The 25990-nt window shown below is 39.6% G+C and overlaps 1 protein-coding gene across 2 annotated transcripts; it reads left to right on the forward strand.

Annotated features, from left to right (window-relative positions):
• Window positions 1–3089: 3089 nt before the first annotated feature.
• Window positions 3090–25816, forward strand: b4galt4 (UDP-Gal:betaGlcNAc beta 1,4- galactosyltransferase, polypeptide 4). 2 transcript variants are annotated; one of them, XM_023800617.2, is made up of 7 exons: window positions 3090–3208; window positions 4067–4606; window positions 12692–12924; window positions 13268–13455; window positions 20182–20304; window positions 20529–20633; window positions 25277–25816. In XM_023800617.2, the coding sequence occupies exons 2-7, from the start codon at window positions 4321–4323 to the stop codon at window positions 25416–25418; spliced, it is 1077 nt and encodes a 358-aa protein (XP_023656385.1). In that variant the 5' UTR covers window positions 3090–3208; window positions 4067–4320; the 3' UTR covers window positions 25419–25816. The 2 variants fall into 2 exon arrangements, with proteins under 2 accessions (XP_023656385.1, XP_023656386.1); XM_023800618.2 differs by having other exon boundaries at window positions 3135–3227.
• The last annotated feature ends 174 nt before the right edge of the window (window positions 25817–25990 follow it).

Raw genomic sequence — 25990 nt, forward strand, 5'->3', positions numbered from 1 at the left:
ATGCCAAATTTCATGCAAGGAATAAAGGTAAATCAGTAGGTATTGAGTGTGTACAGAGGACTGCTCACCTGGGTGCAGTTGACCTGGATTCTAGCTTGACATGAATCACTTCTCTCCTCAAGGAGTCATGAGAGACAAGTACGGCTGTACGATATTGGAAAAACCTCAAATATCTCAATGTTTTTTGGGAAAAATATTCGGAAAAAGGAATCGAAAATTTACCTAAAATAAACTTTAGCCAAACAGAACTTGTTATATTCTACCAACAGGGTCTGCCAGATAAGTTGGAGGTGCTGCCAAGATTTTTGCCAATAGATGCAAAGCAGTGCCAACAAATCACTTGTTTGTGCTCAATATCGTCTTTATGGAATACAAAATACCTTTATTTCCAAACAGCAAAAACGTAGAGCGTACAGTGTTTTGATAACCAGATTGATTGCATTTCTCCTCCTCACTCATTTTATGAAATGTCTCAGAAAGGCACCACACTGTATTTGCGTATGATTGGCTTGGAGAGCCACACGCAGAGCTCCTGTAAAAGCAGCGACATTGCAGAGCTTGAGAAGTTTGGCTTCACATGACACAATAAAAATGTTTTAGTTAACTTACTGATTATCAAAAATAGGCTTGGGTGGTGTTAAGGTGATATGGTCTGTCATTTGCCCCCCCCCCCCCCAGCTAATTTTAATCGCCAAGACTTCAAACGACCAGAATAAGAAGACCTTTTATCGGCAAAATCATTGTTTTTCAGGAGAAACAAAAAAAATAAAAATAAAAATTCCTGACGCTTCATTAGTGTTGTACGTAGTTTATACAACACTAATGTTAAATAAGGTTTGCAGTGCCAGTGAATATAACAAAGTGATACGTATGAAGCATCCAGCATTCATCTTCATTGCCTATTATAACATTCAATGTAATTGCGAAGGTAAGGATACATGAAACTTATTTTGTTTTAGATATTGGCACAGAGAAATAAGTCCTGGTGATGAACAGCGTCAGTGTGTACCTTCTCAGAAAGGTATAGGAGTTTTTTTTACTGTCTGGGTCTATTGACTCAGATTCAGACCCCAGACTGCTTTTCCTCTCTTATTAGGGCAATCACAGGATTTTATTGGCAAAAAATGCCCCAGATAAAATGCCCTACAAAAGCCTTAATATCTTGGAGGACTATTTTTTATTAAACAAGTTAATGTGCATTCTTCAATAGACAGATAACCCAAAACCACCTGAGCTGAAAAAGTTTGGTTCAAGAATAGTACATCACAAATCTCCCATTTACAAACAAGCCTAGAATATCCAAAAATTGTTACAAAGACTATATTACTATTTCTTAAGTAAATTCTTAGGTAAAGCCTTTCACCTTGCACTTATACTCCATTTTGGCATATCCTTTTCTTTTATAATAATACATTTCTTTCCCAACAAACAGTCAGAGAGGAACAGCCAGCCTTGGACAGCTGTTCAGTGATGGCCCGCTGTGACCTTTGACCTCATCCAAAGAGAACATACCATACAAAGCCACTGCCATTTGCAGTGTATCCAGCTAAAACGAAACATTAGGAAAATTATTAATATTAGAAACATTAATACTAAGAATTTTACTCTTCTTAAAACTCATATTGGATCATTTTTATTGATAGTAATTTAAAAAAAGACTGATTTAGACAAGCTGAAGGGCAAGGGAATCAACCTTCTTACAGATTCAAAAGAGCACAAACTTCACAGAAGACAAATCATACATGAAAAACTTAAATATATATTAGACAGGGACGGCCTAAACCAGGTCTGATTGATTACCAAAATATTCACAGCTGAGCCTAATTACTCCTTTCATTAACTTGGGGACAAATACTTGTTCACGCTTAATAACTGCACATTTGAGTTCAATATAACTGGGGCAACACTACTGGTGCAATTTTTCTTCTTCAGGCTCCCTTCCGTACTACTAGAAACAAGAAAAAAAGATCTAATTGAATTTCAAAAAGCTGGGTAGCGAGAAAATAGAGAAAATCTAAAGTTTTCCAGTACACTTTTATCCAGCACAAGGTTAAAGTGAGCCTGGATTCTATCCTGAGAAACTCAAGGCAGGTGTTACCAGTCTGTCACAGGGTACAAACTCATTTTATGAGCAGTTTTGAGTCTAGGGTGACCAGATAATCCATGTCAGAGAGGACACTTTGAATTACTTTGGGTTTTATGAACTACTTTCAAATTGAAAGGCTCCTCTGCTTGGCTAAATAGTTCAGCTCTTGTGCTTTGCCTGGTTTGTTTCCCTGAGTGAGACTCATCCAGCTGTTTCACATTAGCATTAGTGACACATGCATGATTATAGGAGACTGACCAATCAGCACACAGCAAGAACTCAGTGCTAAAGTGAAATCCAGGTCCTTTTAATTGAAATGGTAATTTAAAATTCCTGTCCTGGCTCAGAGTGTCCTCCCTGACATGGATTATCTGGTCACCCTTGTTTTGAGTCCACAGTTTAACAAATCACATGTTTCTAGACTGTCAGAGGAAACCCCCCCCCCCCCAACACCCACCTTTTAGGAAGCATTAATGGCACAATCCAAATAATTCCGGGGGCATCACAAACTTTTTTTTTTCTCAAAACATTTATCTATCCACGTATTCTTAACATTACTTGCTTACAAAATATAATTACTTGGTAATTACCCAAATTGTATTCCATTACTTCTAACATGCAAATCTTCATAAACTACGTAAACACTTGGATTTGATAATAAAGATGATCAAACGCGATTGTTAAATGTAAACGCAAATGACACGCCACTGAAACACAAAATGTAAATATTAACATGTGGTTTAGTCATCTGACCGACTTGAAATTCAATTTTTATTATATGGGCTTGACATCATTTTATCAGTTGTTTTCTTAAATCAATGTCTTAGTCATTTCTCTCTTACATTTTTATATACTTTGGTACATCAGGCCAATTCCGTTGAAATTTAACAGGAGGAAATACCAGAGCGTCTTGACTTGTTTGAATGCTGATTATTATCCGCCAAGGAACTCTTATTTTGAAAAGCATTTACCGGAACTGTTTTGCTACCTTGTTGCCAGCCGTAATTTCCTGGACTTGACGTGGAAATCGAGTTGGAGATGCTGCATAAGGAAATTCGCCTGTTATGTTCTATGAAGTTTGTTGCTGAGGCGTCATGTTAGATTTTTCTACAACGACTGCAGGTAAAATCGGTCTCACTAGGTAAATAAGAAGTAAAAGCTGGCGTAATTATTTTAAATTCATTACCATTGTCGCCTGTAAATGCGTTGATTTGTTAAACAGAAGCAAACTTCTATTGAAATGGGCGACGCGATTGTTGATACCTGAATCATAAACCTGAAATAATGTAATTATGTCAGATACATTGTATTAGTAACTATATACATGAAGTTGGCTCTATGACATTCCGTACAACGCCTAGTGCGCAAATTCTAGTTACCTAGTTAACTAGTAAAAAATTAAATATGAGGTTTAATCTATTTTTTCTAACAAGGAATTTTGTAGTGTATAAAGGAAGTAAGCAAAATTTAACCAGGGGCAAAGTTCTGTAGAATATAACACTACCTTTAATCCTTATGTATTGCATATTTTAATCATTTTTTCCCCCATACATTTAACGCGATTTAGTGCTTTCTGTTGCTGGAATTTCGTCACGTTGGAAGCGAAGCCAACGGGGCTGAATGAGTTTGATTTTAACATATATTCGGATATTTGTTTATACATCGTGGATTTCTTAGTAGTAACCTATAGCGCCAACGTGACTAAGGCTGCATTTGTGCGGAAATATTTCTCATTCCACGTTTTGTTCAAACTTATTTTAAACGATTACAGACAAGTCATCATCCATAAATGAAGCGTGAAAATATCTTATCGCTGAAGTAAAATACCGTGTTCCTCTGGTGTTGTTGTAAGGCGAGGCTGTGTAGGAAACGTTGCGTTTGAGGCGGAATGCTGAGCTGGCTGCCGCGGAATGCTGTCCGGGTGCAAGCGTCAATATTAACTCAGGTTTCCTTGTTGTTTTTTCCCCTGTTCCTTCACAGATTGCTGTCAGAAGACGTGAAATTTGCTGCTGCTTCCTTCTTTTAGAGCCGTTCAAAGGGGAAAAAACAAGGCTCTCCCTGTGGAAGATATTATTCTTATAGTAATGAATTAAGATATTAGCTAATTTTATAATCTAGACAATTTGGGGGGGGAAAAAATCTGGAAGGCTTGTCTTGTGAATATAATTTAATGTGGCCATGAGATAGAGACAAGTATAGTTAGCATTATTTTACTTTTGATAAATAATCTGGCCATGAGCATGTTTCTGGCCCTGTTCAAGTGCCTGCGAAAGGGAAAATATTTCATACTTATCCTGTTGTCTGTTTCGATCTTGGCCTGGATTGCCAGTTTTGCCAGCGACATAGTGCGGGAGGTGCCAAACACTTTATTGCTCTGGTCAAAAACAGATAAGCCTACCAAAAATGTTATGCATGAACAAAAACCTGGTCTCATGGAGGAACTGTCAAGTAGAAAACCACATTCAGACGCAAGTACTCCATCTCTTCAGAAAACTTGTCCTCTCCGATCACCATTTCTATGTGAGTACTCAGAGGAACACTGCTGAATGTCTTTTTGTAGTGTTGCTTCTTAATGTGAAGGTATATTCAGCATCACCATGGAAGGTGGCAGTGTGGCTCCGTGGGTTGGCCTGCAGCTGCACACTTCCAGGAAAAGGGGTTCAAATCCCATCTAGGCCTTGCATGTGTGGAGGCTGTGTATATGTTCTTCATGTTATGTGGTTTTTCCATCCATCCAAAAAACTTGCTGTTAGCCTCAGTGGTATCTCTAAATTGCTTGTAGTGCCTTGTGATGGACTGGCATCTTGTATAGCGTGTACCCCAGCCTTGGCCCCTGTGACGGACTGGCATCTCGTATAGCGTGTACCCCAGCCTTGGCCCCTGTGACGGACTGGCATCTCGTATAGCGTGTACCCCAGCCTTGGCCCCTGTGACGGACTGGCCTCTCATGTAGCGTTTACCCCAGCCTTGGCCCCTGTGACGGACTGGCCTCTCATGTAGCGTTTACCCCAGCCTTGGGCCCTGTGATGGACTGGCATCTTGTATAGCGTGTACCCCAGCCTTGGGCCCTGTGACGGACTGGCATCTCGTATAGCGTGTACCCCAGCCTTGGCCCCTGTGGCGGACTGGCCTCTCGTGTAGCGTGTACCCCTGCCTTTTGGCCCTGTGAAGGACTGGCATCTCGTACAGCTTGTACACCAGCCTTGGGCCCTGTGACGGACTGGCATCTTGTATAGCTTGTACATCAGCCTTGGGCCCTGTGAAGGACTGGCATCTTGTATAGCTTGTACCCCAGCCTTGGGCCCTGTGACGGACTGGCATCTTGTATAGCTTGTACACCAGCCTTGGGCCCTGTGACGGACTGGCCCCTCGTATAGCGTGTACCCCAGTCTTGGACCCTGTGATGAACTGGCCCCTTGTATAGCGTGTACCCCAGCCTTGGGCGCTGTGACGGACTGGCCCCTCATATAGCGTGTACCCCAGCCTTGGGCCCTGTGAAGGACTGGCATCTCGTATAGCGTGTACCCCTGCCTTTTGGCCCTGTGATGGACTGGCATCTCGTATAGCGTGTACCCCAGCCTTGGGCCCTGTGACGGACTGGCATCTTGTATAGCGTGTACCCCAGGCTTGGGCCCTGTGACGGACTGGCATCTTGTATAGCTTGTACACCAGCCTTGGGTCCTGTGACGGACTGGCATCTCGTATAGCTTGTACACCAGCCTTGGGCCCTGTGACGGACTGGCATCTTGTATAGCGTGTACCCCTGCCTTCGGCCCTATGACGGACTGGCATCTTGTATAGCTTGTACCCCAGCCTTGGGCCCTGTGACGGACTGGCCCCTCGTATAGCGTGTACCCCAGCCTTCGGCCCTGTGACGGACTGGCATCTTGTATAGCTTGTACCCCAGCCTTGGGCCCTGTGACGGACTGGCATCTTGTATAGCTTGTACACCAGCCATGGGCCCTGTGACGGACTGGCATCTTGTATAGCTTGTACCCAAGCCTTGTAGTTTAAAAACTAAACTTTGTCCAATTCAAAACTAAACTAATCTTCAGTTCAATAATGCTTTGAATCATGTGACGGAGGTAAACTATCTCTGAAGAATGGCTGGTTGGTACTCAAGGAAGTTTGCGAACCACTGCACTAGACAAATAAGCACTGTAAGCACTGTGTGTTTTTTAATGAAATAGTGGGCGTTAAATTGTTATGGGCATTACATTTACAATTAAGAATACAGCTTATGAATGTTGCACTTCTAACATGCAATGCAGTTTGATTAACCTTGTATGATTGATTAGGGAGAACTGTTATTATATTATGTGCTGCACTCGTCCACCAGTAAACGCATCAGGAGCATTGTAATTAATGTTGGACGGAATGCATACAATTACTTGTTGATTTTTAGGACATTTGTGGAAGTTGAATAAGAAACAATTAAGTGGAAAAAACCACACATAGCATAGCAGGGTACCAGGATATTGATACATTCCACAACGGATTTGCATGTCAGTAGGTACTATAGTTCAGGAGATTGATTCACCATTTCTCATTTTGTCCTGTAACATTTATTTTTGACCCTGTTCAGTGAACAGTTTTATGAAAATTGTCTGTTGCTAGGTCATGCAATATAGAAAGAGCTGGTGTCTGAAGAAATCCTAATTACGCAGTATTTGTGAAATCGGTGCATAAATTATTCATTGAGCTGTGGTAGTTTTTTATGTACCAATTTTGAAAATTAATCATGCTGCGAAAAGAAGTTTTATGAATTAATTTTTTTTAGTTATTAAAATTTTGCTAAGCTGTTTGGTGAGAACTTCGAATGCATCACGCAGGTTATATTACTTATTTTATGAGTTTGTTACATGCATTTATCAATTAAATCCCAATGGGAGATGGGTGTAGTCTGGCATTGACTCAGCAGTTCAGTGTTATCCCAAAACTGTTGGTTACTGTAGGATTGTATTCCAGTTATTCTTAAATACCTTTTGCAATGAATGAGTTTAACTACCCTCCGCCCCCCTGCCCTCCGCCCCCCTACCCTCCCCACTCCTGTTTACAGAGCCCGCCTTGGCATCTGCTCAGATATGCAGGTCTGACACTCTCCTTGCTTCTCCGTCTTACTCAGTGTTCATTACTCAGTGATTTTTATTTTATAAATGTGGGATGGTGTTTCTCTCTCTCTCTCCAAATATTGCCTTATAAATAGTGATGACTCTTAAGAACCTTCTTACAGTTGACAAGATGGGTTTTCTTTTCTCCTCTTAAAAGTATAAAATTGAAATATCACAAAATAAGCATCAAAGCTTCAAAATAATGCAGTTTATCTATTTATCTATTATACACCTGTACTAATAACTTACGAGGTCATTGCAGTGATGCAGTAGGATTGTGCTCTACCTGTCCATCTTCCAAATAATCGTTTGATCGCAGCGATGAATCAGCTTGTGCCCTGACTTTCTTTGCTATTTCTCCGTGCTTTGATTCACCTCACTGGAATTTGCACTGCTGCTTGCTCAGTTTGATGCCACCCCAGTTAATTGCCTGCTGGGCTTGTTAGCTAAAGTTAAACCACTCTTACTAGTACAATTTTGCAAAATGTGCTTGCTTAAACCACAGCAACATGCAATGCTGTGAGTGATGAGCTGTATATATGTCTTAATTGTATAAGAAATAGTCATTCTGTAAAAAGTGTAATTAGTCAAAACCCCATAGTGAATATTCCTACTTTAATCTGTCATCTGCGGAATGCAGATTTTTAAAAATTATGGATATTTAATTTCAGTTCAATTTTCTTAATGTATCAGTTGCAGTCGATAATCTAATAAGGTATTTTTTTTCTTTCAAATTGTAAATTCATCCAGGTTTGCTGGATTCAGTTGTGGAGGATGGTTTTAAAAAGCTGCTTTTCAATGTTGGCATTAAACTAAATCTGTAAGTGCACAATTACATAAGATTTTGCAAGCAGTCTTTGAAGATTTAATACACCCCTGATTGATTTTTATTTTTTTTTTACCACAAATGTCTATAGCAATGTTTTATTTTATTCAATACCATCACACTTTGATAAACTACTAATATTTTTGGCAATGTATGACACCACTATAGCTACAGAATCCGGCAAAAAATCAGCAGGATATTGACGCATAAAGGCTTCGCTATTCTTTTAAATGTCATCATTCAAAGCGTGGATGAGAACGCTGCCTTCTTTTATTATATTGCACATTGATCTCAAGTTGTTGCACGACTATTGCAGCTCATTCCAAGACCTTTTCTGCCTGTCTTTTCTTCAGGATAATTCTGCAAACACGCTCAGAGATGACAGCTCAGTTTATTTTGGTCATTTAAAGCTGTTCCATGTCTTCCTTTGTGATACATTTTAATGGCTTCTCTTACTAGTAAAAAACATTTTTCTATGAAAATGTTCTTGAATATATTCAAACGCTGGACAGCTTGATATGTTAACCTTTTAGTGATAGTTCTGTTTTAGGTTGCCGTAAACTTAGAAAACAGTATTTCTCCTATTCATGTTTTTATTTTATATTATAAATCCTTGTAGGCAAAACTTGCATATGAGATGGAAGAAGATGAAGTTAAAAAGCCCTTAAGTAGAAATTATAGAAAATTTGTCTATTTGATTATTTTTGGCAGGGATTGTAATAAAATGCTATTCTCCTTTAGATACTTAACAATAATATGGTATAATTTGCTGGTAAGAGAACTTCTGAGCTTGAGTCCTGTAAGTTTACTGCTCATTGATGTTCAGAAGGCTGTCGTTTGGTCTGTGATATCTGAGAACAGAACTGATAATTGATTGTAACTCTCCTGCTACAATTAATAACCTATGATACCTATTAATAAGCATTACTGAAACTTCTGTTAAAACCTTTCATTGTTGATGACTTTCTGACATTAGGCAAAGCAGACCGAAAGACTGAAATGATATAAAAAGAACAATTTATAAATAGCTGGAAGTCTTGTTCCAAAAACATTAACATAGATTACAGTTGTTTGTTTCTCTAGAAGTGTGGTTGATTTGTAGAAGGTTAAACCAGTGCTCATGTGGTGAATAAACCACTGTTTAGGTAGGTAAATAAGTTTACTAAAAACTTACACATGGTCGTCCTTGTTGTCCTCTATAATACTTTGACAATTTACAGGGGTTGGACACCGAAACTGAAACACCTGGTTTAAGACCCCAATAATTGATTAGTATGGTGTAGGGCCTCCTTTTGTCTTGGGAATGACAGATACAGGTCCTGCACAGTGGCCAGAGGGATTTTGAGCCATTCCTCTCACAGAACAGTGGCCAAGTCACTACAGTATGTGATGCTGGTGGAGGAAAATGTTTCCTGACTCGCTCTTCCCAAACACCCAAAAGTGGCTCAATAATATTCAGACCTGGTGACTGTACAGGCCATGGGAGATGTTCAACTTCACTTTCATGTTCATCAAACCACTCTGTCACCATTCTTGCTGTGTGCATTATCATCCTGATACATAGAACCAACTTCACGGAACAATGTTTGAATCACTGGGCGAACATGGTCCCCCAGAATGGTTCCGTAGTCCTTGACAGTTACTCACCCACCTAGAACAAGTAGTGGGCCTAGGGAATGCCATGATATCACAGCCCAAACCATTACTGATCCACCCCTGTGCTGCACCATTGAAACTGATGTTTGCTATAGGCACAAATGACCAAAGGTTTGGCATTAGCAGCCCGACCATGAACATTGACCCTGTGGAGCTCCTGAGCAGTTTTGGTGGAAACAGGAGAGTCAAGGTGCGCATTTAATTCTGCAGTGAGTTGGGCAGCTGTGGTTTTATGCTTTTTGGATACAATCCGGGTTAGTGCCCAGACGTCCCTTTCAGACAGCTTCCTCTTTCATCCACAGTTACTCCTGTTGGATGTGGTCCATCCTTCGTGGTGGTATGCTGACATTACCCTGGATACTGTGGCTCTCGATACACCACAAAGACCTGCTGTCCTGGTCACAGATCAGCCAGCAAGACACGCACCAAGGATTTGTCCTCTTTAAACTCTATGTCTCCCATTGTGTTGTGTGGATTGCAATATTTTATGTGCAGCTGCGCTGTTGCTCTGCTGATTCAGCCTTCACACTCTTCTATTACTGATGGAATGTGCCATCAGTGAAGACTGGCCACCAGGCTGTGTATATATAGGCATCAAACCTCAAACACTATACTGGCCAGTATTTCAGTTTCATTTACCAACCCTTGTATGTTTAGAGTAGACGTTCAGTTATTCAGCCAGTAGCAGTTGCCACAGGTTTTGGATATTTCTTGTCCATTCTGCTTAAATGATGGGGAAGTAACTGTTGAGGCAGGTCTTCGGGTCAAGTTTCAAAGAAATGTCTTCAGTCATCCATGTCTTACAAATATACCATTCAGCCTACCACTTACCCCTGTCCAAGGCACAATAAAATACTTTTGACCTGGTGGCACTGAGGCCTGATGAACCTTTTTCAGGATCACTTCAGGTCACATTTTAAATGCTAACCCATTGAGCTTTGTGTGCGATTCCTTTTTACCTGGCAAATTATTTAAATAGCATCTCCACCCTGAGAGCCGGATTCTCGTTTTACCTTTTTGGACGGCATGTAAGAATTCAAAAGGTTTCACTCCTCTGTGTCCATCTCGTTAATTGTTTCTGCGATCTGGGTTCTTTGTAGACCTGATTACTACTCCTTGTGAAGGTTGATGTTGTTCTCACGTTTTTGAGGCCACAGTGAAGTTCCTGCACCCATTACATTTCATTGCTGCTCTGTTAGGGGAATTCTGACTTGTAACTACAGCTATTTTTTTTATGATTTAAAACCTACTGCTGTGTTTAAAATAAAAAAAAAAAATTATTGAAAATCTGGCCTTTTCCCCCCAGTGAGTAGGAATGTTAGTTTGTCTGCATGTTTCAGTCTGATTGGGTATGATATTGGCAATTCTCTCTCCCAACTTCCTAATTAAAGACCTGGCCATAATGACGAACATACGTTTAAAAAAAATCTCCTGATAATTTAGCCACACATTGCTTAATAGTGTGCTAAAGCAGTTACAGCACTAATGTAAAAATGTGGTGAGAGTTTATGACTCTTAAGATGAGTTTTTATATGCGGAATATATTGGCTAAAATGACAACTGTATGTAGGTGCTAGTGATACAAACTGTAGGCCTATTGCAACAATATGTATCCTGTAAGTATAGCAATGACTCTAAAATATTCAGAAAACCACTTTTCTTTGTCATATAAATGTGCGAGAGAGCAGGCCTCTAGTTTTCGGATTGTACTGAGCAGGCCTCTGGTTTCCGGATTGTACTATCCATTCATGTTGTTTTGCTGAGAGCGAATTACTGCAGGATTTTTCTGTGAATTGTTTTGTTCTGAACATTGTACACCGCTGTCCGGTTGAGTAGTTGATTGGAGTTAGGAAAGTATCAAGTTTTGTATCTCGCCGCGTGACAAACTTCAGCTTGAAATTTAATGTTCAAATGTATTGTGCTACACTGGTAAATTTTGGGGCAGCGTGTGGCTCAGTGGGCTAAGCCCAGAAGGTCGTTGGTTCAAACCCAGCCTCAACACATCTGTGGGTCCTTGAGTTAGGACCTTAACTCCCAGCTCCATGGGTGCTGCTACAGGTGGCTGCCCTTCACAGACAACTTACTCTACAAAGAGCAAGCCCAGGGAGGTGTAAAAACAATTTCCCCACGGGGACAATAAAGTGTCTATTATTATTTATTTCACTAGGAGTAGGTGTCAGTTTAAATATGTGACAGTAATGGATTAATCAGAGTACACTCCTTAGTCATTTCATTAAGTAAAAGTATGACCCCCCTCTTTTGTCTTGAGAACCATTTCAAGTGCAGAGGAGTTACGTGTTCAGAGAATCCCAGGAAAGCGCCTGTTTTACCATGTCTGGCACCAACAATCACACGATGTTCGATGTTCACAATGTTCAGAATATCACTGTAGATTTTCTGATGTTTAGCTGCACAGTAAATTAACCTCATTCAGCTGCAGCCACGTTATTCACCGTGTGTAGGAGCAGGTTGTAGCTCTAATGAGCGGCTCTACCCAATGAAACAGTCACTGGGTGAAGGCTGGTTTCACAATGTTGAGGGACTAGTTGAAGGTAAACTTGTTTTACAGGTTTGCTTGGTGTTTTTATTACTGTAATATAATCTGTCTGATTTGTTCATCGGGATGCTTTTTAAGAATGCACGTTAGCTTCTCAGAATCAAAGAATATATCATTTGATCTTTTCTACAATTTTTACCAAATTTGTGACTCTTATGACAGATTTTTCTGGGTTCTGAACAGTTAGAACTACTTGAGTTTGTGGTGTAAATCTTATCCAGGACAAATTTAGATTCCGTAGTATCTATAACCACATGAGATTATGCTGAACTCATCATGATCCGAATTGATATTCAGATACAGTAGAATTATCTATGTTTCAAACATTCTTTGAGTCATGTGACAAATTATTTGTTGAGGTGTGCAGTTCCTTTGCTTCCCATATGCGTTCAGCCTCAGATGTGCCCCATAGACGAAAACACGTTATTGAAAAAGTAACATCTGTTTATTTTTAGTGGGATCTGTGCGGCTTTCATTCGAACCTTCCCTCACGATGAATGACGTGGAGAGTGCAAACAGCAAGCTGATCAAGGGTCAGTTTCAGCCTGATGACTGCAAGCCCCGGCAGAATGTGGCCATCCTCATTCCTCATCGCAACCGGGAGATGCATCTTCTCTACCTGTTGCATCACCTGCACCCTTTTTTGCAGAGACAGCAGCTGCACTATGGCATCTATGTGATCCAGCAGGTACAGCTTTTTAATCCTTTAATTCATGTAATTATGTTATAGGGGACTGAATTATTGTGTTTACACTGCCCATACAGTTGGGGATGAATATGTTTTTTAACAGTATGACTATAAAGTAGTTTCTTTTCGTTATAACAACACAATAGTTGGTGTCTCAGGACCAAATGAACATAACTACATGTTAATAGTTTGATCCGGACATTGCTTGTGGAGCAGTAGGCCTCGGTCTCCCTGTACGTTCATTGTTTTTGAGAGTGGTGGAAGAGCCATAACTTTAGAAGTTTCAGAAAATAAAGTGGCGTGTTTTACTTTTTTGTTGATGAATGCATTTTCTCTGTTCCAGGCTGGCAGTAGTGTGTTCAACCGCGCCAAACTGCTGAATGTTGGATTTCTGGAAGCTCTGAAGGACTACAACTGGGACTGCTTTGTTTTCCATGATGTGGACCTCATACCAGAGAATGATCATAACCTCTATGCGTGCGAGCGGCAGCCAAAACACCTAGTGGTTGGCAGGAATGTCACGGGTTACAGGTGTGTGTCTATGGTTGTTTCTGTGTTCTTGGTTAGTTCAAAATATATTTATTGTCATGGGAAGAACAGTGACTAGCACTGTCTGCTACACTGTAAAAAATGTCCGTGAAATTAACTGAGAAATTCTGTAAAATAGCGACATAAAAAAACTGTAAAAGGAAAAACAATAGAGCAGCGTATATTTGACATTAAGATTTTGTAAAATACTTAACAAAAAACAACTGTTAATTTTTCAGTAAAAATATGTTTTTTTTTTTTTTTTAATTTTGGTAGAGTTAACAAATTACTGTAGTTTAAACGCAAACAAACTGTAATATAAAAACCAGTACAATACAGTTAAAATTATACCATAACGGTGTGAAAATTAATATTTTTTTTTAATCAGGTCAACTTTGTTTATACTGAAAGAAACCGTGTTACATTTTACAAATGAATATTCTGTGCTTTACAGATGAGAAACAGTAAAACTTTAAATAATATATCAACACTTGCTTTTTGCTACGTGCGTTACGAACCAACAAGAAATAGTCCACACAACTCAGGATTTCTGGTTTGTCAGACAGCTTTTGACGGTACATTTGGGGCTACCGTCAGAACTTCGCCTCATGGCAACACCTCTGGTCCGTTGATAAGAAGGTATTTTTCCACTGAGGTGATAAAAAATACTGCAGCACCGGCGGGGCTCATGTCCCAGCATGCCCCGCGCGCATTTGTAAATAGCCCTTGTATTGTTGTTGTTATTGCTAATGGTTATATTTCCTTATTGTCGCGTGTGTTTACCTGTGTCTTATGTGTACCCTGTCCGATCCTCGTGTGTAATTAGCGTCCGTAAATCTCCCACCGTGTATGCGTCTTACAGTTGAGCGTCTGACAACCTCGTGTTTCCTGTATATAAGTGGTTCGGTGCTCTTTGGGTGCCTGGTGTAGTTCTTTTCTGGACTACTAATAAAGAGCGTGTTGCCTCGGCAAGAGAGTGTTGGCAGCTGGGGTAACCAGAACAATTCCGTAAAATATACAGCAAAACAATAATTGCTTTTACCGAATAACATGTATTTTCTACAGAAAAAAAACTGGCAGCTGTGGTTACCAGAATAATTCCGTAAAGTATACAGCAAAACAATAATTGCTTTTACCGAATAACATGTATTTTCTACGGAAAAAAACTGGCAGCTGTGGTTACCAGAATAATTCCGTAAAGTATACAGCAAAACAATAATTGCTTTTACCGAATAACATGTATTTTCTACGGAAAAAAACTGGCAGCTGTGGTTACCAGAATAATTTCGTAAAATATACAACAAAACAGTAATTGCTTTTACTGAATAACATGTACATTTTACAGTTTAAACCAGCATATAATACACTGGACTTCTGTTATATTTACTGGTTTATACTGTAAAATTGACATGTTATTCGGTAAAAGCAATTACTGTTTTGTTGTATATTTTACGGAATTATTCTGGTAACCCCAGCTGCCAGTTTTTTTCCGTAAAAACGACGGGATTTTTTTTACAGTGTACTGTACAGTACAAGCAGCTTACCTCTCTGGATACACTGTCTGCGTTTTGGTTACATGTCCATTATGACGCATTGAGATGCCTGTCTGCATATGATGCAGTATTTTATATATATTTTATATATATATATGCCAGAACTACTTGATTAATCTCGATTTTTAAAAAAGAGCTTTATTTAAAGTATTTGTCGCCTTGGTAACTCAGCAAGGAAGATGGTGCATAGAGGATGAGGGTCCGAATAAAGAGGAACAGCCTCCGTCGTGTGAAAGCACTTGTAATGTATGACTGTTCTGGCTAAATCTGAGGCAACTAAAATCCAGTTCATCATGAGGGTGGTAAAAATGGGGTTCTTGTATGTTTCCCCAGTCCTCAGGTGGCCATAGCTCAATCTTCAGAGGCAGTTTTTGAAATCAAAGCGGTTTTCAGTAGGGTCTGGAGGCCTGGAATTTTTCCACAGTCAGTTATACTTCCTCACCATATTAGACCTTTCATTGCATCCCTCTGTTTAGAGTATAACAAACCTGTCATTCCAATGAGTCTAAAGATCAGAAGTGACAGGCTGATGTCACATAATGGCGAAGGAGAACCAGAACCAGAGACAGTACCAGCCTGTAAAGCATGCCAGACGGGTCACGTTCTGTCAAGGGACCTTTCCTCACTGTAAACATGACACTAACCCTTTGCCCAGTCTCCACATCATTGAGTCACTTTCGCACATCATAAAAGCATTGAAGCATTACATCAACCACTGATATCTCAGAGGTGCATTTCATGAACCTTCAGGTATATATTGACAGGGCACAACACAGTGTTACAATTTCTGACAATGGAGGAACAACAGGGACCCCTATTGCCCATTCCTTAACCCCAATGAGGAGCTCTGCTCAGCATGGAGATGGAAGGCTTATGATCGCCAGCCACACGCATAGATGATGCTGCTGACTGCCGTGGATGAGGCACGTGAGGACATCACAGCAGAAGCCTACAGAGGCCACATAAGACGTTCCAAAAGAATCTTTCTTTCAAGGGAAGATGTCTGTTGTGATGTGGATGACAAACTATGGCCTGCCAAACGGAATCGTCAGGAGGTGTAGAGACACTTCACATTAATTCCCCATACATTGCTGCATGTAAAGTTTCCTATGTTTACATTTATAATTTAGTATTTTTTTTCTTTGTGCTAAGCAGTGCTTTTAGTGCTTTTCTGTAGTGCAATGGCATGATCTGTCAACAAATTACATAGAGTAATGTGTAAAGTTGTACTATTGAAATGATATGCCATGCAGAGAAGGTGCAGCCTTGTGCATTTTCAGTCATTGTCTTCAAATCCTTAGCCATAGTCTGCATCGGAAAATACAGAGTACACTGTTATGTTGACAGTATGGTGAAGCGTTTTTACTACTGTATCTTGTTTGTAAAAAATTACATAGACTTGACAAAGACATGTCATTGTGATGGTGCTGACATGTTCATTAACATAAATATTTACTTTTGAGAGGTAAACTAAAGATTCTGGGAAAGTTAAGGGCTTTTGCAGGTAATTCATTGTGTGGTGCTGTTTGTACGAGTTGTTTCGAGAAATGCACTTGGGCCTACTGGTTTGCAAATATTATGAATGATTAAAAAAATGTACCAAAGTGACTGAGGAAAACTGTAAAAGTGAAAGAAAATCTAGGCTTTCAGTTTTGAGGGACTAATAATGCTAGGATAGCCATAGATTTCTATAAACTATACAATATGGACAAAAGTATTTGGACACCTGGCCATTACACCCACAGGAAGTTTCATAAAATTTTTGCCCATTCACCCAGAGGAGCATTTATGAGGTCAGGCACTGATGTTCGGCATGAAGTCCTGACTCGCAATCTCCGTTCTAGTTCATGCCAAAGGTGTTTGATGGGGGCCAGTCAAGTTCTTCCACATCAGACTCACCCAACCATGTCTTTTTTGACCTTGCTTTGTACACTGGGGCACAGTCATGCTGGAAGAGAAAAGGGCTTTTTCTCGTAAAGATGGAAGCATTGAATTGTCCAAAATGCTATACTAAAACATTGAGTTCCCTTCACTGGAACTAAGGGGCGTAGCCCAATCCCTGAAAAACAGCCCTATACCATTACCTGACTCGTCCATCAGACTGCCAGAAAGAGAAGCATGATTCGTCACTCCTCGGAACACGTTTTCACTGCTCTAGAGTCCAGTGATAGTGTGCTTTACACCACTCCATCTGACGCTTGGCATTGCGCTTGGTGATGTGAGGCTTGCATGCAGCTGCTCGGCCATGGAAGCCCATTCCATGAAGCTCCCAGCGCACAGTTATTGGGTTGAGGTTGATGCCAGAGAAATTTTGGAACTCTGCAGTTACTGAGTCGACAGAGTGTTGGCGACATTTACACACTATGTGCCTCAGCACTTGGTGACCCTCTGTTACTTTAGTTTCTGTTGTTCCTGAATGCTTCCACTTTGCAATAATACCACTTACAGCTGACCATGGAATATCTAGCAGGGTAGAAGTTATGTTTTTTTGAAGAGGTGGCATTCTATGACAGTGCCACACTTTAATTCCCTGAACTTCTCACAATGACCCATTCATTCACAAATGTTGGTTTGACCTGACTGCATGGCTAGGTACTTGATTTATTACTCTTATGGCAATGGGTCTGAACGAAACACCTGCATTCAGGTGTGTCCACATAGTGTATGTGCCCTTCAGCCTTTCGGAGTATCCTAGCTTGTCTTTGCTTTAAACCATTTAGATTAATTTACTTTTGACTATTCCTGTATCTCAATATAATTGCTTTAGCCACATCATCTTACAAAATACAGTACATGATAATCAATTTTTTTTGTAGTCATATCATGCAAATTCAGTAAAGCTGAGTCATACTAAACCCAAGGTAATACTTTGTGATAAATATTGTGATATCTATAAAACAAAAAATTAGGTTGATTTGAAGAATTTACCTAAAATTAACTATAGCTGAATAGAACTTATTTACCGATAGACTGTCAAATAAATTGTTGGTGTGGCCATGAGTTGTGCCAACACAAAGCAGTGCCAATTAATGTGCTTTTACTCCGTACTGTCTCGTTTCCATACAGCAGAACAAAAATGTCTTTTGGTCACCTATTATTAATTGTATTTCTCCTCACTCATTTTTGTTAAATTTCTCACGAGTGCGCTACATTATTAGTGATGTCCAATTCATGAATGATTTGTTCTTTTGAACCGGCTCTTTCCAGTGAATCAGTTGAACTGGTTTTCAAATCTAAACAAATCACATTTTTCGTAGAACCACGCATTGTACAGGTCAAAATATTAATTTGTCAAATATTTTTAGATTTTTATAATTTGCCATATAAAAAAGAGCAACCTTTGTTTTTTAACTACACTTGCTTTTCATAGTCCTCCTGTAGCTATGTTGCCTTCAGTGCCCCTCCGTGTACCGTAATCCCTTGTATTTGCACTGTGTGCGTGCTTGGCTACGTGGTTTTTTTTTCCCCATACCGTAATCCATTGTTTGCACTGTGTGCGTGCTTGGCCACATGGTGCCTCTCCCCATACCGCAATCCCTTGTGTTTGTACTGTGTGCGTGCTCGGCCATGTGAAGCCTCTCCCCATACCATAATCTGCTGTTTGCACTGTGAGCGTGCTTTAACACGTGGTGCATCTCCCCATACCATAATCCCTTGTGTTTGTACTGTGTGCGTGCTCGGCCATGTGAAGCCTCTCCCCATACCATAATCTGCTGTTTGCACTGTGAGCGTGCTTCAACACGTGGTGCATCTCCCCATACCGTAATCCCTTGGGTTTACACTGTGAGCGTGCTCGACCACATGGTGCATCTCCCCATACCGTAATCCCTTGGGTTTGCACTGTGAGCGTGCTCGACCACATGGTGCATCTCCCCATACCATAATCCATTGTTTGTACTGTGAGCGTGCTCGACCATGTGGTGCATCTCCCCATACCATAATCCATTGTTTGTACTGTGAGCGTGCTCGACCATGTGGTGCATCTCCCCTTACCATAATCCATTGTTTGCACTGTGAGCGTGCTCGACCACGTGGTGCATCTCCCCATACCATAATCCATTGTTTGCACTGTGAGTGTGCTTGCCACGTGATGCCTCTCCCCATCCTATAATCCGTTGTGTTTGTACTGTGAACGTACTTGTCCGCATGGTGCCTGTGGCTCACTAACTCCCGCTCGCTCATACTGGCTCATTCGGTCACTGACTCTCTGGTTCGACCAATTCACTGAAAAGAGCTGGGTCAAAAGAAGGATTGGTTCATGAATTAGACATCATTGCGGAGTTATTTGGCAATTGGCAAGTTAGTGGTATGTTCGGTTGAAGTGTTACTCGGCAAGACTTGTGAGACTCATAAGATCTGAAACTCACTGAGTGATCTATTCTGATTATGCCAAAAGTTTACTTGAGAATAAAAAATTGAATCAAACAAACTGGTTCTTTTATTCAAAAGAACAGTTCCATAGATTTGGTTCTGTAAATTGAAACCAACTCCCCATCACTGCTATCTGTGAGTGAATCAAATGGCAAGGATGAGAATGATCATGATTGGCTTGGAGAGTGCATGCAGAGCTTATGGAAGTACAATGGCGGTAAATTTTAGAGTGATTTTATTTGTTTATTTTTTTAAACAGTTACTTGTTTAATGTTGAAAAGGAACCATCAATAATATTGCAAAGCTTGCTAAATTATGATTCTATGACAGAGTAAAAATGTTTTAGTTTGTTTACGGTCTCAGCTCAGCTGACTGTCTCAATTCCTGCGATGTTACAACCACGTAATTTGCGATGTCTGTATTAACATTGCAAACCATGCTGGTCTAGTGTTTAAGACCGTGATGGCACAGTAGCTAATGCTGTTGCCTTTGCATTATATTTTATAATTTTCGTACAGGATGGGCCAAAAGTAGGTATGCAGTTGTTATTTTACAGAATTATTTTTAAAAATAGGTATACAGTTCTTATTTCACAATACAGATGTTTAGTCTTTTAGGGGTTCGAAATGTTCTACATCAACGTTGATACATTCCTCTATACCCACTTTACTTTGTAAAATAAAAACGGTATACCTACTTTTGGCTTACCCTGTATTTTATATCTATAAAAGATTTCATATACTGTATATGCCTTATTTTTTTTTTAAGATGTACTTGCATTTCATGCGCTTGTCTTACTTCTCAGATTGCGGTACCAAGGCTATTTCGGAGGGGTGACGGCCATGAGTAAGGAGCAGTTTAGCTACGTTAATGGGTTTTCAAACAAGTACTGGGGATGGGGAGGCGAGGATGACGATCTTCGTATTCGGTGAGACTGAATTCTTCTATACTTCACATGTATTGTTTAATAATGTATTATGTATGCGATGGCATTAATCATTCATGCAATCGTTCATCATCTTTACATCGTTTAAATTGTTCCTTTTCGTGTGTGGCAAAGCCCTGATGCAAATTGATTTTTTAATTTTTTTTTTTAATTTAAGGTTTTATAGTTTTGCAGTTTGTAAGTTTGTGTCCGTTTTGTCCAATTAGGGTGGGGATCCAGAAAATGAAGGTTGTGCGGCCGCCTGCAGCAGTGGGTCGTTATACTATGATCTTTCATAAAAGAGACAGTGGAAATGCAGTGAATCGTAATCGGTAAGTATTGGTGGCAAACGCAAACATCCGGAAAATTTACAGACAATACACGTTTAATGTGTGCAGTAAAAAGAATATTTAGTTGGTTCTACCTGAGAAGTTTACAAATACACTGCCTGGCCAAGAAAGTCATACACTTTAATATTGGATCGTCTTTATCTTTGATTATGGCGCGCGTTCATTCTGGCATTGTTTTGTGGTGCTTATGCGACGTCTCAACATTTATTTTCATCCAGATTTGCATTAAGTTTGATCTTGTGTTGATGACGGGAGAGTACCGTCTTCTCTAGCACATCCCAAAGACTTTCAGTGGGGTTAAGTTCAGGACTCTCCTCACAATTCAAGCCCGATGAATCACGGCATTGTTGTCCTGGAATATGCCCATGCTGTCAGGGAAGAAAATAATCCATTGATGGGATAAGCAGGTCATTCAGTAGATTCAGGTGCTCAGCTGATTTCATTTTATTGCTGCATAATGTTGTTGAGCCGAGACCAGACCAATTGAAACGTGGATGTGCCCATCGCTTTAGAATAGGGTAAATCTGGAGTCGCCAGACCACCTGACCTTTTTCCATTGCTCCAGAATCCGATCTTTATGTGGCCAAGCAAATTGAAGTCATTACTTTTTCCAATTATCCTCACTAGCAAGTAGTTTTCTTGTGGCCGCACAGTTGTTTAGTCCCAGTCCTGTAATGCCTTGTCGCATCGTGCATGGAGATGGCTGTAATTTCAAATTTTTGAATGATCGTGAATGGCCATTCGTTAGTTTTTTTTTAATCTGACCATATTTCTCCCACAAAGTTAATGATTCACCACAATCCTTCCAGGTGTTAATAATGCATTGGACAGTTCTTAACACAATTCCAATACTTTCAACAGTCTCCTTAGTTGTTTGGTCAATAATTTGAAAGCAGTAACATCATACCCATGACCTCGGGATGCATCTTCACACATGGTAGCCTAAGAAATGAGAAGCTACACAATGAGTTACTCATGGGCTGTTATTCACCTTAATCCACAAAGGGCTACAAATGGCAATTGTACCTGTAGACTCCATAAAATGAGTAAAGTAGCCAATTATCCCTGCTTCTATTACAGGTATAATTATGGAAGGTATAATTTTTGCATTTTCAGGAATAGGTTGTCATTTTCTAAATATACAGCACTATGCAAAAGTCTTGGGCTGCCAAAGAAAATGTGTTTTAAATTCTATCTATGTGGTGTGAAACGATGACACAGGCTTTTAAAAATGAAGGAAATTGTAGAAGTATTCTGCCCCGATAGACTATTTCATCAAAACTCAGTTTATCTCAGTTTACACACTCTCTCTCTCTCTCTCATATACAGTCAAACTTCAGATTGCTAGTAACTTGGTTTGTGAGTGTTTTGCAAGATGAGCAAAATTTTTAAATAAATTTTAACTTAATAAACGAGCAAGGTCTTGCAATACGAGTATTATGTATACGCTTTGTCTGCCTAGTGTCACGTGATCACAACTGAGCCGATAGTTCTTCTCTCTCTCGCTGAGGGATTGTGGGTAATCATTTCCCATGCTCGGTCTCAGTCGGCATCTCTCACCCATATAGTCAAAATTTAGTAGACAAGTACCACCCGAATAAGGGCGTAGCAGTGCGAGCGATGAATCTGTTTAACGACAATGCAATGTACACATTTCCGCAAAATCGAAAAGGAGGCACAAGCGGCTGTCATTGGATGGGTTCCTTGTTAAAGTCGCACAAACAGAAAAAGATTCCAGTGAGCCAACAGATAACAGTGATTCCGTTAGTTATAGTGAAAGTCTACAAAATAACCCTCCTCTTCTCCTCTCCCTCATCTCACACCATCCATGTAACGTGCAGGTTAATTTATGTATTTTTACTTTATATTTTGTATTAATCATTTTTAATGAATATTTTGGGTTGCTGAATGAATCATCTGAGTTTCCATTATTTCTAAAAGGAAAATTTGCTTTGTTATACGAGTGCTTTGGATTACGAGCACGTTTCTGGAACGAATTGTGCTCGCAATCCGAGGTTTTAACTGTGTGTTTGTGTGTCATATATAAAATATATAAAATACATCCATCCAATCCATTCATTATCTATACCGCTTTATCCATCTGGGTCGCTGGGATATATATATAGTTACAGTGGTACCTCAGAACTCAAACTTAATCTGTTCAGAACTCCGGATCGAATCCTAAAAAGTTTGAGATCTGATTGAATTTTCCCCATAGGAAATAATGTAAAACCAATTAATTGGTTCCCGGCCCCAAAAAATTACACCTAAATATGTTTTTTTAGCATTTAAACACAAAATGAACCGGATAAAACAAGAAGAGCATATACTGTACTAAACACATCTAAGCACATTTATCAAAACAGTAATTTGTAAAGTAAGAAAGTAAATGTATCCAAACAATGTGTCCTGCCCCGATCGTCCGCTCCTTCCGTGTGCCACGCCCCCTCGTTAACCCTGTATGGAATCCCCGTGTGATCAGCTGTTTCTGGTTGTCATCATGCTGCATTCCATTTGCCTCGGAATCTGATTTTCGAATTCCAAGATTACATCACATCCGCTAAAAACTCGAGAAGACCGAGTCGGATGCGTTCCATTTGCCACAGAAGTAGCAATACCATGGACCCATATGAAAAAGCAAGATTTTTTGCTTAGCCGGACAACCTGTCGGATTTAAGGTACCTCAGTTTAAATGGCCTTTATCTTTGTTCACTTACAATTAGCCCGAACTACCTTAAATCCGACAAATAATCTGACTAATCATGAAATCCAATTCTAGCCCGGTTAATTGGTAGCCATTCAATTCAATTCTTTTATTGTCATGTGTACAAGTACGAGTACCGTGTACAATGAAATGCTTGCTTGCATGTGCTCCTGCAGACAGTGAACATAGACAAGACAGATAAGACAACAGGATGACAAGTGAATGAATGATAAAGTGAATTATAAATAAGTAAATAAATAAGACCAAAATCACAGGAATAAATAGAGACAGACAGAAATAAATGTGTGTGTAGCAGTGGAGGTGACATAGGTTATTGATTGTTCATGAGTCTTATTGGAATTGTTAGCAATATCACTTAACACATTACGCATGGTGTTTCACGTATAAAACTCCGTAGCAACATGTCCACAGATAAGTTAGATGGTATAGTGTGTGCGACCCATTTAATGAGCCACAAATGAGAAGTAGTGCTTAAACAGAATAAAACTACAACTTTCCCTTCTGTTGATAAAGGGCGCAGCCATCTTGGATTCTGAACTTGGGAACGTCTGTGTTGTTCGAGATATTTCTCGGATCTCGGAGAAACGGGAGTGCGCATGTCGTCACTTCTGGCTTCAAAACTCTGAATCCGAGTTCTGAGGGCAAATGGAATGCAGCAAAAGCAATAAAAAAGGCCAATAGGATGTTGGGGTATATCTCCAGGTGTGTGGAGTTTAAGTCAAGGGAGGTAATGCTAAGATTATACAATTCCTTGGTGAGACCTCACCTAGAATATTGTGTACAGGTTTGGTCACCATATCTTAAAAAGGACATAGCGGCCTTAGAAAAGGTGCAGCGTAGGGCCACAAGAATGATTCCTGGTCTTAGAGGAATGTCATACGAGGAAAGGTTATTTGAGCTAAATCTGTTCAGCCTCAAGCAAAGGAGACTGAGGGGGGACATGATCCAGGTCTATAAGATTCTAACAGGTTTGGATGCTGTTCAACCGAATAGTTACTTCAGCATTAGTTCAAATACAAGAACTCGTGGCCATAGGTGGAAATTAGCGGGAGAACATTTCAAACTGGATTTAAGGAAGCACTTCTTTACACAGCGTGTAGTCAGAGTATGGAATAGTCTTCCTGATAACGTAGTGCAAGCTGAATCCTTGGGTTCCTTTAAATCAGAGCTAGATAAGATTTTAACAAGTCTGAGCTATTTGTTAAGTTCTCCCCAAGCGAGCTCGATGGGCCGAATGGCCTCCTCTCGTTTGTATAGTTCTTATGTTCTTAAAAGTCCTCTGTATTTCGTCCGCGTTTCAGTTTGTTTCCCCAGTCCGGTCATTGTATTGTCCGTCTGCATTTTGCCTGCCTTACCTGTAATTAAACCCCGTATTCCCCGATACCCTGACGTCTGCGCCTTTGTCTCCGTTCCATCCTCGCTCGGCACGACAATATTATTATAATTAAATGTATTAATGCTTTATTATTAATATTAAAATAATGAATAAGAAATCTTTTTAAAAATGTATTTTATTATATAATAATATTCACTGTTACATATATTTTATATATATATGTATATAAAATATAACCAGTTTATTTTTTACATTTCTTATCTAACAAATTTGCTAGTTTCACATAGAAGCTACCTTCATTTTCAGTGTCAATTTTGGAGGCTTTGTCAGCAAAATAATAAAATAAGATCATTTATCTATAATAGTATGGTCGTCTAACTTTATAGAATAATTTTATATGCAACTGAGTATGTTTAACTGTAGTATAAGGGCATGCTAGCAATTTGCTAAATAAACAGACCACTCCTTTAATAAATGATGGTGTGTGTATTATGTATGTGTGCTTCTGTTGCAATCTGCTAAATAACTGGAGGCTAATTTTCCCCTCTATTTCTCTATTTTCAGGATGCGTTTATTGGAACGGACTCGGAAAATCTGGAAAAACGATGGAATAAATTCTTGCTTGTACAAAATGCTGTCTGTTGAAAGGACCAAAGCCTATATTAATGTCACAGTCGACATTTCTGAAACAAATGGCCAGAATTGAAAAGAATGCCAGAGAATGTATATGCCTTACACACTTGGCGTGTGATAAATGACACCAGTGAACATGCCAGATGCCCGTGGCAGCACAACGGAAAGTGGGACACTACTGAATGTCTAAGAAGTAGATGAAAATTCTCGTAATTAATTCATACAATTTAAATTAACTTTTCATATTTATGACTATTACAGAACATCCCTGTATGCAGTAGTTTCCCTTAGACTTTGTGTTGTTTGTCAAATGCTAATACTGTATGATGTTACATTTAGGAGGAGTGGCTATACCTTTTGGTCTGTCTGATCCCCTGTATTTATTTAATTTCTGTGTATCATTTACTTGAATTTTTTGTAGAAAAACAAAAGTGACTAAAATAAATCAGCTGCCGTGATTAACATGTATAACGACAAGGTAGTTGACATTTGTACAGACTAAAATTCCTCAAATGGTTTTCAAGTTTTTAATTGTGATTTTTATTTTATTTTTTTATGTATTTTGTTATTTAGACCCACAGTAAATAATATGGTCATCACAGCTGATAATCACTCAGGTCTTTGGCTGCTACTAGTTTAGCACTT

Source organism: Paramormyrops kingsleyae, chromosome 18 (genome assembly GCF_048594095.1).
Source record: "Paramormyrops kingsleyae isolate MSU_618 chromosome 18, PKINGS_0.4, whole genome shotgun sequence".
In the NCBI taxonomy this organism is placed as follows: Eukaryota; Metazoa; Chordata; class Actinopteri; order Osteoglossiformes; family Mormyridae; genus Paramormyrops; species Paramormyrops kingsleyae.